The sequence below is a fragment of the Eschrichtius robustus genome, chromosome X (genome assembly GCF_028021215.1).
Source record: "Eschrichtius robustus isolate mEscRob2 chromosome X, mEscRob2.pri, whole genome shotgun sequence".
NCBI lineage: Eukaryota > Metazoa > Chordata > Mammalia > Artiodactyla > Eschrichtiidae > Eschrichtius > Eschrichtius robustus.
This window is the reverse complement of record NC_090845.1, coordinates 15903499-15919691: the sequence shown is the minus strand read 5'-3', so window position 1 is coordinate 15919691 and position 16193 is coordinate 15903499. Positions and strand designations below refer to the sequence as shown.

The 16193-nt window shown below is 38.9% G+C and overlaps 1 protein-coding gene across 4 annotated transcripts in view; it reads left to right on the top strand.

Moving 5' to 3' along the window:
- LOC137757137 (sex comb on midleg-like protein 2) overlaps window positions 1–16193 on the top strand; it is a 120562-nt gene that overhangs the window by 50281 nt on the left and 54088 nt on the right. For all 4 annotated transcript variants that reach the window (XM_068533760.1, XM_068533761.1, XM_068533763.1 and 1 more), the window contains exons 10-12: window positions 1334–1404; window positions 2240–2474; window positions 8748–8836. In XM_068533760.1, coding sequence (XP_068389861.1) covers window positions 1334–1404; window positions 2240–2474; window positions 8748–8836 — 395 coding nt within the window. The remainder of the gene's footprint in view (window positions 1–1333; window positions 1405–2239; window positions 2475–8747; window positions 8837–16193) is intronic.

The following is a 16193-nucleotide window of genomic DNA, read 5'->3' as shown; positions in this document are numbered from 1 at the left end:
GGTATACAGTGTTACATATGACATGCTTAATACCATATATAATATGTGTACATGCACATATAAATGCGTACTTTCAGGTAACAGTGGTATTCTGAAGTTGGCTCACATCGGCTTGGGAGAGCCAGTGGTACACATTTCTTCCCAACTTTGTGGTTGGTGACTTTACCTTGGCACCTTGCAGTCAGCCATGGTGGTAGTATTTACACCACAGAAATCTGCAAACACTACCAGTCAGGCTTTTTGTTTGTTTGTATTTTCTGGAAAGTTGGCTGTTAAACATTTATTAACAGTGTGTAAGTGGAACTGTTATATCCTTTGAAGGATATATAAGAGGCTAGTAACACAGATTCCCCTAGGGAGGGAACTGCCGAACCCAATATTTTTATAGTGAGGAAATTAGACAAGAGTATAGAAAAAACCTCATGGTTGATGAGAATTAAACTTTGTATGAATTAATAGTACCTTTAATACTGCTATCAAGTCTTTCATTGTCTTGGCAGTGTGACTGGCACAGTGAATTGACGTGTCCAGGCAAAGTATACTGCTTTCTGACCTTCTCTTTTAGCATAATATATCATGAAGACTAAGTGAGAGAAAGGACAGCAAGAGTTTGTAGAAAATATAGATAATTACAACAATGCATATCAGTCATTGCCCTGATGACTGGTTTCTGCTTTGTTCTGCTACCATATTCTTAACACCCTGGATGGGGATCTGATAGTCAGTTGAGAAACAATGCTGGTTCTCAGAGTTTTTCTTTCCACAAAGTATTGCTTTATTTCTGCTCTACCACACATCTAAATACCTTTAGATCCCTGTGAAAAACAAACGCCTTCACAGTAATGGGATCAAATGGTAAAAACATGTCTTGAGTATATTTATATTTGAGACATATGAGTAGAATTTGCTATTACTCTATAAAAAGTCCTTTAGTTATTTCTAGAGTTCACATTTTCAGAATCACTGTGCTGCAGTCTTCATTACATCAAGATGATCTAGATTGTAATTTATATCAGAGCTATTATTATCAGGAAGTTGTCTTATTTTTTACTTCCATGCTGGTAGTCAAATGTAGATCAGGAAATTTGAATCTGTTCTTTAAGAAGTATTTCTTTGAAGAGATATGGAACTAAAACCCATTTTATTCCTGAAAGTTAGTATACATATTATATGTATTAATGGGAATTCCCTGCTGGTCCAGTGGTTAAGACTCGGCACTTTCACTGCCGTGGGCCCAGGTTCGATTCCTGGTCGGGGAACTAAGATCCCACAAGCTGCGTGGCATGGCCAAAAAAAGGAAACAACAAAAGTATTTTTGCGTGTTTTTTTCCAGATGATTTTCACTGGGAAAATTACTTGAAAGACACTGGATCTTTAAGTGCTCCTTCAGAGTGTTTCAGACAGGTACGCCAAAATTCTGTAGGTGTCATGTTGTATATATTGATGTAAACTATTAACTTGTTGAAGGGTGCCTGTGTGATTGTTAGGTTCTAGTAGTGTGAGGAGATAGTGGGATTGTGGTAGTGCTGCTTAAGAACCAGATGGTCTCTTTGCATCCATTCATTAAGAATTTACTTTATGTCAGATATACTAAGCTCTTGTGACTGCCCCTCTGGAGAGAAAGACAGACATGTAAATAATTAATTATGAAAAGTGTGATAAGTATACTGGGAGGGCTTACAGAAGAGGTGGCTATCTGAGGTGGTTGGGATGAGGGGAGGGATATTCCAGGCAGAGAGAACATCCAAAGCAAAGGCACGTGGGTGTAAAAGAACCTGAGTGTTAAGGGATCGTATGGGGTGGCTGAAGCACAAAGTGGGTAGAAGTGATAATATGGGAATGAGATTAAGGTGTGGTGGCTTTTAACCTGTACTGAGGATTTGGACTTTATGTTAGGCAATGGTGAGCTGCCGTTCGGCTTATTTTAAGGGGAATGGCCTAATCATATTCTTATTTTAGAAAGCCACTCAGGATGCATTTTTGAGGCTGTATTTGGGTTGCCTGGAAGTGGGCAGATGAGTAAGACCAGCAGTGGGCAGCCAAGTCAGGCTGCATGTCAAGCCAAGGAGAGGGTTTGGAGAAGATCTTTTTCTTAACCCTTATAGCTCTTTGTTCACCAACTGCTGTGACTGTTACTTAAAACGTTCCTCGCGTATTCTGGTAACATAACTGACCATTTGATTTTCTTATAGTTGATGGGTTTTAACAAAATTTTATTTATATGTGTGTTTATATATAGTCCAAGATTCCACCAGCTAATGACTTCAAAGTTGGTATGAAATTGGAAGCCCGTGACCCTCGCAATATGACTTCAATATGTATCGCCACAGTCGTTGGAATTACTGGTGCCAGGCTACGTTTAAGACTGGACGGTAGTGACAACAGAAATGATTTTTGGCGGCTTGTTGATTCTCCGGAGATACAGCCTGTTGGGACATGTGAAAAGGAGGGGGACTTACTTCAGCCTCCACTGGGTAAGGATAAACAGTTTTTAAAATAACATATTCTTGTTAATGTAATATTCAATAGAAATAATTTTAACTGGCCTTTTAAAAATCTCTTCTTCTGGGCATTCTTACAAATAGATAGTCAGGTGGTTACTGTGGAGAATGTTGAGAAAGTAACTCAGTACCATATGTTATAGAGTTTCACCTAAGTACATATTTGGCATTTGTGTGCTAAAGTTTCCCCACTCCGGCAAGACTCATTCTGCCTTAAAACTTGAAATGTCAGAAGCAGCTCTACTGGATTACACATGAAGATTCAGAAACCCTTCTGGGGGAGAAGTTTGTAGCATTTGATATGAGTCACTTCCTCCCTCAATATTGTCTAATGAGCCATTCATCATTTTTGGTATGGGGATGAGCACAGCAGAAGGGTATGATTTTACATTGGGACTCCAGTTTCAGACTTGGGAATTTCATTACACCTATGTGGGAAGAAGTCATAGTGAGAGGGGTAGGAGTCAGTACCTGTAGATCTTTGAAAAGGAGGAGGTGGATGGAACTCTTCAGCAAAGGTTTTTAATACAAAGCTCTCAATTTTGACCAAGTTTTTAAAAGGTAAGAAGTCTGTGACACTAATTTTGTGCAAAAATTTTCTCTTTTAAAGAGTACCATGGTATTCTGTAGAATATAAGGATTTAGTTTATTACTTCTACATTCTGAGTGAATGGTGGGTATCGGTTTTTGTTTCTTCTTTACAATGCTAAAAATGAAAATTCTCTATTATAAAGCACAGTGAGAGAATGGATTTTTTTGTCTCCTACTAGTGAAAAATTCCCTGGGAACCAAAAATGTAAGATAATAATAACTACTCTTTTAGCAATATCTTTTTATACTGTCCTTGCTGTAATTGTTACTTATTCCTAATTTGGTTTAAAATATTTGAAAAAACTAATCAGAGATGTGTTATTCCAAGAAGATGGTTTAGGGTGTATGTGTTTTATGCTTTTCCCCTTTCTTCATATCATTCACATTTTTTGTTGTTTATTTTTATAATATTTCTTAAATCATACAGAATTCTGTAAGAGACATAATATAAACCTGAGGCTTAGTGCTTCCCTGTTTGGATTTTATTTCTCTGTTTACAGCATGATACTATGTGTTTGTATTTTGTTTAAAGGAAACATAGCTATTGTGATTGTCAGCATTTCAAACACATAACCAGATTTATAATCATTCTTTTTTCAAATTACTTTTAGAGTTTATTAATTAAAAATATGAAATACATGCTGATTAGTGTGTATTTTGACAGCACATAATAAAAAAATGCAATTTTTGCCTATTTGCTCATCAGGCGCTTTTGAATAGTTTCCATTTTAATATAACACAACTTATTTCGTTTTCCTTTTTAAAAAGTTTATTTATTTAAACCTTAAAGGTTATTATTTAAAAGGTTTTTTTTTTGGTTTTTTTTGGTTTTTTTTGGCTGCGTTGGGTCTTTGTTGCTGCGCACGGGCTTTCTCTAGTTGTGGCGAGCGGGAGCTACTCTTTGTTGTGGAGCACGGGCTTCTCATTGTGGTGGCTTCTCTTATTGTGGAGCACGGGCCCTAGGCACCCGGGCTTCAGTAGTTGCAGCACACAGGCTCAGTAGTTGCGGCACACGGGCCCTAGAGTGCGTGGGCTCAGTAGTTGGCGCACAGGCTCTAGAGCACACAGGCTTCCGTAGTTGTGGCGTGTGGGCTCAGTAGTTGTGGCACACAGGCTTAGTTGCTCCATGACATGTGGGATCTTCCTGGACCAGGGATCGAACCCGTGTCCTCTGCATTGGCAGGCACATTCTTAACCACTGCACCACCAGGGAAGTCCCTAAAAGGTTTTTTTAAAGTTTCAACATACATGGAGAAAAGTGTACAGCTTATAAACGAACACACTTGTATAACCAACACCCAAATCAAGAAATAGAACATTGTCAGCACCCTAGAAGCCCCCCATTCCTGCTGATCCCCAGTCATATCCTCCTCCTTCCCAAAGGTAACTACTGTCCAGACTTCTTAATATCATGGATTAGTTTTATCTATGTTTGAATTTTTAACATGCACTTTGATCTTTTTTGACCTTTTAATCTATGTTTGACTTTAGGCAATTAAAGAATTAAGAAAAATGCTAAATTAAAAAAGAAAATCATGGTACATCATGTAATAGGATAAGATGGGGGTTAAGAGAAATGCATAAGGACCAGAGAATGATTCTTATGCACTATTCTAACCACAGTGTGGAGAATCCATGCTGTGGATAACTATTTATTAGATATCACTAATAATACTGATTTATTTTAAGAGAGTGTGTAACAACCCTCCCCCATTTTTCCCTAGCAACAATTATTTTCCTAGTCAGATTAAGGGTGTTTTGGTACATGATTATTATAGGATGACTTTCTGTCTGAACTTCCTTGCGTATTTTATCCTATTGATGGACCCATTGCCAACGTGATTCATGTGCCTCCCTATCTTAATGCATGTATTCATCAGGGATGCATGCCAAGTTCTCACCAATTCTGGCATCAAGGGAGGCAAGTGTTGCATGTAACAGATTGCCCCCAGAAAATACTAAAACTAGCAGACCCCTGCTCCCCGCTGCACATGCCAGATGCTGTGATATTCACCATTAATTGATGAGATATCTAGAGAAGACACCTGTTGAGTCTATTTTGATAGTATCTGATAACAAGTTCTAAGATAAGATCATTTAGTGTGAGCAAAGATTACTAAAGTGAGAGCTGTCTTTTTTCCCAACATAATGTATGAAAAATTTCAAACCTACAAAAAAGGTGAAAGAATTTTACAGTGAACACCACATACCCACTACCTAGGCTCTACCCGTTATCATTTTACTATACTTCCTTTATCACTTATCTGTCCATCTGTCCTCCTGTCAATTCATCAGTCCATCATATTTTTAAATGCACTTCAGGATAAGTTATTGATAAACCATTAGCCAGACTCATCAAGAGAAAAAGGGAGAAGACTCAAATCAATAGAATTAGAAATGAAAAAGGAGAAGTAACCACTGACACTGCAGAAATACAAAAGATCATGAGAGATTACTACAAGCAACTCTATGCCAATAAAATGGACAACCTGGAAGAAATGGACAGATTCTTAGAAATGCACAACCTGCCGAGACTGAACCAGGAAGAAATAGAAAATATGAACAGACCAGTCACAAGCACCGAAATTGAAACTGTGATTAAAAATCTTCCAACAAACAAAAGCCCAGGACCAGATGGCTTCACAGGCGAATTCTATCAAACATTTAGAGAAGAGCTAACACCTATCCTTCTCAAACTCTTCCAAAATATTGCAGAGGGAGGAACACTCCCAAACTCATTCTACGAGGCCACCATCACCCTGATACCAAAACCAGACAAAGATGTCACAAAGAAAGAAAACTACAGGCCAATATCACTGATGAACATAGATGCAAAAATCCTCAACAAAATACTAGCAAACAGAATCCAACAGCACATTAAAAGGATCATACACCATGATCAAGTGGGGTTTATCCCAGGAATGCAAGGATTCTTCAATATATGCAAATCAATCAATGTGATACATCATATTAACAAATTGAAGGAGAAAAACCATATGATCATATCAATAGATGCAGAGAAAGCTTTCGACAAAATTCAACACCCATTTATGATGAAAGCCCTGCAGAAAGTAGGCATAGAGGGAACTTTCCTCAACATAATAAAGGCCATATATGACAAACCCACAGCCAACATTGTCCTCAATGGTGAAAAACTGAAACCATTTCCACTAAGATCAGGAACAAGACAAGGTTGCCCACTCTCACCACTATTATTCAACATAGTTTTGGAAGTGTTAGCCACAGCAATCAGAGAAGAAAAAGAAATAAAAGGAATCCAAATCGGAAAAGAAGAAGTAAAGCTGTCACTGTTTGCAGATGACATGATACTATACATAGAGAATCCTAAAACTGCTACCAGAAAACTACTAGAGCTAATCAATGAATTTGGTAAAGTAGCAGGATACAAAATTAATGCACAGAAATCTCTTGCATTCCTATATACTAATGATGAAAAATCTGAAAGTGAAATTAAGAAAACACTCCCATTTACCATTGCAACAAAAAGAATAAAATATCTAGGAATAAACCTACCTAAGGAGACAAAAGACCTGTATGCAGAAAATTATAGGACACTGATAAAAGAAATTAAAGATGATACAAATAGATGGAGAGATATACCATGTTCTTGGATTGGAAGAATCAACATTGTGAAAATGACTCTACTACCCAAAGCAATCTACAGATTCAATGCAATCCCTATCAAACTACCACTGGCATTTTTCACAGAACTAGAACAAAAATTTCACAATTTGTATGGAGACACAAAAGACCCCGAATAGCCAAAGCAATCTTGAGAACGAAAAATGGAGCTGGAGGAATCAGGCTCCCTGACTTCAGACTATATTACAAAGCTACAGTAATCAAGACAGTTTGGTACTGGCACAAAAACAGAAATATAGATCAATGGAACAGGATAGAAAGCCCAGAGATAAACCCACGCACATATGGTCACCTTATCTTTGATAAAGGAGGCAAGCATATACAGTGGAGAAAAGACAGCCTCTTCAATAAGTGGTGCTGGGAAAACTGGACAGGTACATGTAAAAGTATGAAATTAGAACACTCCCTGACACCATACACAAAAATAAACTCAAAATGGATTAAAGACCTAAGTGTAAAGCCAGACACTATCAAACTCTTAGAGGAAAACATAGGCAGAACACTCTATGACATAAATCACAGCAAGATCCTTTTTGACCCACCTCCTAGAGAAATGGAAATAAAAACACAAATAAACAAATGGGACCTAATGAAACTTAAAAGCTTTTGCACAGCAAAGGAAACCATAAACAAGACAAAAAGACAACCCTCAGAATGGGAGAAAATATTTGCAAATGAAGCAACTGACAAAGGATTAATCTCCAAGATTTACAAGCAGCTCATGCAGCTCAATAACAAAAAAACAAACAACCCAATCCAAAAATGGGCAGAAGACCTAAACAGACATTTCTCCAAAGAAGATATACAGATGGCCAACAGATACATGAAAGAATGCTCAACATCATTAATCATTAGAGAAATGCAAATCAAAACTACAATGAGGTATCATCTCACACCGGTCAGAATGGCCATCATCAAAAAATCTACAAACAATAAATGCTGGAGAGGGTGTGGAGAAAAGGGAACACTCTTGCAGTGTTGGTGGGAATGTAAATTGATACAGCCACTATGGAGAACAGTATGGAGGTTCCTTAAAAAACTAAAAATAGAACTGCCATACGACCCAGCAATCCCACTACTGGGCATATACCCTGAGAAAACCATAATTCAAAAAGAGTCATGTACCAAAATGTTCATTGCAGCTCTATTTACAATAGCCAGGACATGGAAGCAACCTAAGTGTCCATCATCGGATGAATGGATAAAGAAGATGTGGCACATATATACAATGGAATATTGCTCAGCCATAAAAAGAAATGAAATGGAGGTATTTGTAGTGAGGTGGATGGAGTTAGAGTCTGTCATACAGAGTGAAGTAAGTCAGAAAGAGTAAAACAAATACAGTATGCTAACACATATATATGGAATCTAAGGAAAAAAAAAAAAGGTCATGAAGAACCTAGTGGCAAGATGGGAATAAAGACACAGACCTACTAAAGAATGGACTTGAGGATATGGGGAGGGGGAGAGTTGAGATGTGACAGGGTGAGAGAGTGTCATGGACATATATACACTACCAAATGTAAAATAGATAGCTAGTGGGAAGCAGCCACATAGCATAGGGAGATCAGCTCGGTGCTTTGTGACTGCCTGGGGGGGTGGGATGGGGAGGGTGGGAGGGAGGGAGATGCAGGAGGGAAGAGATATGGGGATATATGTATATGTATAGCTGATTCACTTTGTTATAAAGCAGAAACTAACACACCATTGTGAAGCAATTATACTTCAATAAAGATGTTTAAAAAAAAAAATAGACTTGCTCAATGCAGGGATGCCACAAACCTTCATTTTGTAAAAAACACAGTATCTGCAAAGTGCAGTAAAGCAAAATGCAATAAAATGAGACATGCCTATTAAAAAAAAAAAAAAAAAAAAAAAGAAAGTCATTCTCTGGAGGAGAATGGTAAATGAAACTTTTTTTTAAATACCAGCTTGCTGTAATATCACAGGGAGGCTTTTAAAAAATGATTTCTGCTTTATTTTATAAAATAGGGTACCAGATGAACACAACATCTTGGCCAATGTTCCTCTTGCGAATACTGACTGTATCTGAAATGGCACCTGCAACATTCTTTAAGAAGGTGAGAAAGATGTTATGAAAAGCTTCCATCAACTGGGCTGTGGTTTTATTGTTTCAGTGGGTGCTTAAATGCTTTGTCTTCTCTGACATGGAAAGCAAAAATGCTTTTTAAATTACTTGATTGGCAAGTGTATTAGTCTGCTCGGGCTGCTGTAGCAAAATACCACAGACTGGGTGGCTTAAATAACTGAAATTTATTTTTTCACATTTCTGGAGGCAAGAAGTCAAAGATCAAAGTGTCATCAGGGTTGGTTTCTGGTGAGGCCTCTCTTCTCAGCTTATAGTTTTTTCGCTCCGTCCTCACATGGCCTCTTTGTGCATGCGTGGAAGAGAGGGATCTCTGGTTTCCCTTTCTCTAGAAAAGACACTAGTCCTATGGGCTTAGGGCCCCACTGTTAGGACCTCACTTAACCTGTATTACCTCCTTAAATGTCCTGTTTCTAAATATAGTCACATTGGGAGTTAGGGCTTCAAATTATGAATTTTGGGAAGATGTAACTCAGTCCATAACAGTGGCTTGAACAGAAATTTATTTTCTCACAGCTCTGGAGCCTAGAAGTTGAGATCAAGGTGTCAGCAGGCTTGGTTTCTTTTGAGGCCCCTCTCCTTGGTTTATAGATAGTTGTTTTCTCCTCTTTGGGAGGAAAAGATACGTGAGCTACGTATCTGCATCCTAATTTCCTCCTCTTATGAGGACATTGGTCATTTGGATTAGGGCCCACCATAATGGCCTTATTTTAACTTAGTTATCTCTTTAAAGACCCTATCTCCAAATACAATCACATTCTGAGGTACTGGGGTTAGGACTTAAACATATGAATTTTGGTTGGGTGGGGGGTGAGACACAGAGACACAATTCAGCCCGTAACAGCAAGTCATAAAAAAGGCTCAGTTTTAATCATCCAGTAGTCAAAATGAATTAGTACCTTCTTTCTTGACCTCAGATACAAAAAGGGGTACTCTACTGGAAGCAAATGTTTGTTATTATTTTATATGTACCTTCAGAAGTGAAGCTTCGCCTCAGTTTGCTATATTAGTCGTCTCTTTGATATTGGAGAAAATGATGGGACAAAAAAACCACTTGAAAGTTACTTGGAGAGATTTGGTTGCAGAAGTAAAAGAATGTTATAAACAGTCATCAGAAAGAATTTGTTATAAGGAAATACTTGTTATATAACAAAGAGGGAAAATTCCAAAAATAGTTTATGCTCTTGAGAAATGTTGAAAGAGTACACTGTGTTAAGAAACAATGAATGAAAGCCAAGTTTTAGTTAAATTACGGGTCAAAATATTTCTTACTCTCTGTCCTCATTGTTTTCTCAGTCACTTAAATTTTATTACAACCATTCATATCAGGAATGGTAAACATTGATTGTAGGTTTTAAAAACTTTTCAGGAAGATTAAAGATATAAAGATGTGCAGTGTCAGTTGACATGATTCCTGCATTGCAAAGAAAAAATCTTTGAGTATAGCTTTGAGCAGCATGAATGCTGTAAGTGGGCTTGCCCTACCAGCAAGGGGCACAGGTGAATGCAATCCCTTTGGGCATTGTGTAAAGCATATGTGAGGATAGCTAACAACAAGAGATGTTTAGTAGTAGTCTTTATTAAATACTTATTAGCTTAGGCTGTGGCTTTAGAAAAGCCACTGGATCTATTTTCCTTATTAAGTTGCTTTACCAGCTAGTCACATGCCGCATGTCACATTATGTTTTTCATTTTAAAAATTATAAAAGTAATTCATCTTTGTGTGGGGGGAAAAATCAAACTATATACTTAAGTGAAAAATGAGTGTCCATTTATCCCGTTCCTCCATTCTACTGTTCTCTCCAAAATGTTCTTCTTGACCTTTATCTGTGCATTCACAAACATATATGGGCTTTTATTTTTTAAACATAAATTGGAATATATTTTGTGATTTAGTTTTTCCCCTAAAATATGGATTTTTTGAAATTTCCATTTTGTTTCATATATATTTTAGGTTGTATTGTACTCTTCTGTGGTATGGATTACCGTAAGTGATTTAACCTCTCCCTAGGGATTGATGTTTAGGTTGTCTCCATATTCTTGTTTAAATCATCTACAGTGGACATTCTTATAGAATGTTCTATAGTTCATATAGAACTTTTTACGTAAGTGTGAATGCCTACATTCTTAGAAGTAGAATTCCTGGTTCAAAGGGAATGTATGCTTTAAGTGTTGAAATATACTGTTAAATTGCACCTTAAAAGGGTGTTCCAAACTATGCTCCAGTATAAGTGTATAGATATATTCGTATTCCCACACCTTTACTAGCAATGAATATTATCTATCTTTTAAAATTTTGTGAATCTTTTTTTGGAGGTGGGAATGGTAATGGTATCCCATTGTAATTTGCATTGAAGCGATTACCAGTGAAATTGAACTTTTAAAATGTGTTTAATGGCCTTTTATTTTTCTGTGAATCGCCTGATTATAGCCTTTGCCTTTTTTCTACTGGATTTCTTTTCTTACTCTTACTGATTTGTGGGGTGCTCTTTTCAGCCAAGCTTGGAACTTGGCCAGGAGCCATCTTAAATCCTCACTCCTCCTTCACCCTGGCCTCTGGATAGCCAATTAATTAGGAAGGCCCACCTACTTAGCTTGCTAATTATTTCTTTGTTGTGTCTCTTCTTTCTAACTTTAATACCACTGCCCCTTGTGCAGGCTTTCCTCTTGCCTAGACTGTTCAACTAGCCTTATAACTGCCTATAATTGTCACCCTTAAACACAACTGCTAGAAATATCTGATACAGAAGCCATATCACATCATTCCATACTTAAAACGCCTTTGAAGTTCCCATTTGCATTCAGGATGAAGTATAAGTTTGTTAATATGGCCCTTAAGGTGCTCTGTGATCTGGTTTACAGTTGCCACTTCTTGCTTTGGATTTTATGTTCTAAATTGCTTATAATAGCCTGTCCATACCATATTCCTTTTTTTAGGCTGGTTATCTCTGGTTAATCCCTATTTTTATTTTAAGATTCATTTCAGGCATTAAATCCTCCAGGATACCTTCCCTATTTTTGCCTCTGTATTCTTATACTTCTGTAGCACCTTGTGCATATGTCAGTCTTTTTTAAAAATGAATTTATTTATTTATTTATTTTTGGCTGCGTTGGGTCTTCATTGCTGCACGTGGGCCTTTCTCTAGTTGCATCGAGCGGAGGCTACTCTTCATTGCGGTCTGCAGACTTCTCATGGCGGTGGCTTCTCTTGTTGCGGAGCATGGGCTCTAGGCGCGTGGGCTTCAGTAGTTGTGGCTCGCGGGCTCTAGAGCGCAGGCTCAGTAGTTGCGGCACATGGGCTTAGTTGCTCCGCGGCATGTGGAGTCTTCCCGGACCAGGGCTCGAACCTGTGTCCCCTGCATTGGCAGGCGGATTCTTAACCACTGCGCCACCAGGGAAGTCCCCCATATGTCAGTCTTTGTGGTTATTGGATTATATTATTATTTTCACTGTCTCTTGGTTCCTAGACTGTGAGTTCCTTTTGAAACATGGCTTTGTATTTGCAGTGCCTATCATAGATCCTGGTACGTACTTGTTTGTTCGATGAATAAAGAAAGGATGGGGGAGTACAGGAAGATGAATACATAGAGAGGGAGAAGATAGGTTTAGTTTTCGACATGTTGAAGTGCCTCTGGGAAGTTTGAGGAGGAATGACTACCACCAGACATTAGACATAAAGTATTTAGAAATTAGCAATAAGGTTTGGCTTGGGTACGTGGATTTGGGAGTTTTTAGCTTAAACGGTAGGGATGGAAGCCTTGAGCATGAATGAGCTAGTCCAAAGAGAATATATAGAAGGAGAAGAGAAGAGTGTCAAGTTTAGAACCTTGAGAAATACCTACTCACCTTTATGATGTATAAGTACCCATATCAGGTACTTAGTAGAGGTCAGTTAAAAGGAAAGCTGATTCTTGACTATTTGGTAGATAGGAAATTCATCAGTTACATTAGCAAGAATGAAGACCAGCTGAAAAGTGTCCTCAGATAGAGTTAAATTTGTAATTGTGGGGCAGAATATTGATAGAGTTCATTCCTGATGGCCTCGATTTACTCTGAAATAGGAAACTGACAGAGGCTGGAGGGAAGGATTCATACATAGATTGAAAGTCTACTATATTCTAACACCAAGGCAGAGAGCTTACTCTGTGGTTGGGGAGAAAGTCAGTTAACAAATAAAGTAATGAATGTATAATGAGGAAACATTATTGGTCTTAAGGCAAATGATAAAGGTTTGGAATAGCTGCCATGTGGGATGGGAGAGGGATCGACCTAGGGACATATGACAGTATTTTGGAGGGTTCACCTGAGGGTGAAGACTAAATATGTGTAGCACTACATGTAATAAGCATGTGGGACTTTTCTCCAGCAGTGCTTGGCAACTGAGTATAAATAGATAAAGTGGATGGTGATATTGAACTAAGGTTTGGAGGTAACAGAACAAGGGCAAGGGGATAAGTTGGTTTGGGGTGCTGAGAAGAAAGTGGTGATATGATGCTCTGTAACCTGGATGTGAACGGGTGTGATAGAATGTTAGAGTGTTTGGTCCTCTTCTCTTCTTTTTTAAAAAAAATTATTTATTTATTTATTTATTTGGCTGTGCCGGGTCCTAGCTGCAGCACGTGGGACCTTTGTTGCCGCGTGCAGGATCTTCGTTACGGCATGCGGACTCTTAGTTGCGGCATGCATGTGGGATCTAGCTCCCTGACCAGGGATTGAACCTGGGCCCCGCACATTGGGAGTGCGGAGTCTGGACACCACCAGGGAAGTCCCCTCTTCTCTTCTTTATACAGTGGTTCTCAACAGGGGACGTTTTGGGTTATCACAACTGTGTGTGTATGTGGGTGCTACTTAAACCTAGTGAGTAAAGATCAGGGATGCTACTAAACATCCTACACTGCACAGAACAGCCCCTACAACAGAATGTTCTGGTCCCAAATGACAGTAGTGTCATGTTTGAGAAACTCTGATCTGTATTAATTCCTTGGTGACCTCATCTAATTCCTGGCTTTAAATACAGTTTATATGCAGATGACTTTCAAATTTATATTTCCGCTCCAGACCTTTTGCTCCCAACTCAGACTTGTATATCCAGCCTACCTACTCAGTATCCCTATTTGGATGTCTAATAGACATGTCAAACTGCTCCACCTGCAGCCTTTACCATATCAGGGAGTAGCAACTATCCTTCCATTTGCTTCTGCCAAAAACCTTGGTGATTATTTCTGTCACACACTACATCCAGTCCATATGGAAACCCTATTTGCTCTACCTTCAAAATATATTTGAAATCCAGCCACTTCTTGCCATCTCCATTGCTATCAGGCTGGAACAAGCTGCCTTTATCTCTCACTTGGATTACTGTGGTAACCTCTTCATAGATCTCTTTATATTTATAACCTTACAGTCTGTAGTCAACACAGCAACCAGAGTATTCCATTTAAAACATAAGTGAGATTATATCACTCCTCTGCTCAAAACCACCCAGGGGGCTCCCTGTTTTACTCAGAGTAAAAGCCAGAGTTCTTACAGTGGCCTCCACAGCTCTACATGATACGACCCCTCACTATCTCTCTGACCTCGTTTCCTACTGCCCTCCCACTTGCATACTGCGTTTTAGCCACACTCTGCTTTCTTGTTCTTCGAATATTTCAGACACATCTCCTGTTTTAGGGCCTTGGCCCTGGCTGTTGGCTCTGCCTAGAACACTCTTCCTCTAGATAACTGCATGGTTAATAATCACCTCCTTCAGGCTTCTGTTCACATGTCACCTTCCAGATGAGGCTTGTCCTGATTACCCTGTTTACAGTTGCACAACCCCTCCCCTACATTGCTCTCTGGATCTCCCTTTGCTCTTCTCTCTCTCTCTCTCTCTCTCCCTCTGTTTTTGCAAAGCACTTACCATTTATAACATAGAATATATTTTACTTATTATGTTCCTCATCTTTCTCTTTACTAGCATGTGAGCACTGCAAGGGTGGGATTTTTATTTTGCTAGTCAATATATATCAAGAACCTTCAGTAGTGTCTGGCATTTAGTAGGCACTCAGTAAATATTTGTAAATGAATAAATGAAGCTTAAAGGACTACAGTTCTTGATGAGGTCAAAGAAGTAATTGATTAAAAGTAAGGAAGTAGAAATTAAGGATAGGAGTTTGTGATCAGAGGTAGACTCTAGGAATATAGCTGTAAACAAAGCTATAAAAAACTCCAGGCTTTATGGAGCTTACCTTCTAGCTTGGTAAGTTTGTAGTAAACCATAATAAATACATGTGTATTATGTTTGATAGTTGTATATGCTAAGGAGAAGGGAGGGTGACATTTTAGATAGGTTGGCCAGGAAGGTCTTGCTGAGAAGTTGCCATTTGAGTGAAGATGTGGAGAAAGGGAGAGAATGAACCTTGAGACTACAAGGGTAAAAATATTCCAGGCAGAAGGGTAATGTAGGTAATGCTGAGACTGGCTTCAGTCAGTGGGATATGTGAAAAAGTAGCCTGTAAGGAGAACCATATTGTAGGTAAGCAAGGAGGGAGGTTAAAAGGCCATTCTTTGCTAGCCACCTTCTAGAACAGAATCATTTTCTTACAGTAAAAGAAAAGAGAATGATCCCTTGTTTATTTTAGCTATTGCTTTTGCAAATTATATCTTTGTGTTTAGGAAGTCATTCAAGAATGGATGATGACAAACTATATATATTTTTTTAAATTAATTAATTTTTTGGGCTGCATTGGGTCTTTGTTGCTGTGCGTGGGCTTTCTTTAGTTGCGGCGAGTGGGGGCTACTCTTTGTTGTGGTGCGCAGGCTTCTCACTGCGGTGGCTTCTCTTGTTGCAGAGCACGGGCTCTGGGCGCGTGGGCTCTAGAGCGCAGGCTCAGTAGTTGTGGCTCACCGGCTTGGTTGCTCCGCGGCATGTGGGATCTTCCCGGACCAAGGCTCGAACCTGTGTCCCCTGCATTGGCAGGCGGATTCTTAACCACTGCGCCACCAGGGAAGCCCACAAACTATATTCTTTAAAAACATTTTAGGGCTCGAGCCCTGGTCCAGGAAGATCCCACATGCCGCTGAGCAGCTAAGCCCGTGAGCCACAACTACTGAGCCCGCATGCCTAGAGCCCGTGCTCTGCAACAAGAGAAGCCACCGGAATGAGAAGCCCGCGCGCCACAATGAAGAGTAGCCCCTGCCCGCCGCAACTAGAGAAAGACCGCGCAGAGCAACGAAGACCCAATGCAGCTAAAAATAAATAAATAAATAAATAAATAAATTTATTTTAAAAAAAACAACACATTTTAAAGCAAGTTTGTATCATTACCTTTTGTGGACAGCAGAGGGAACCA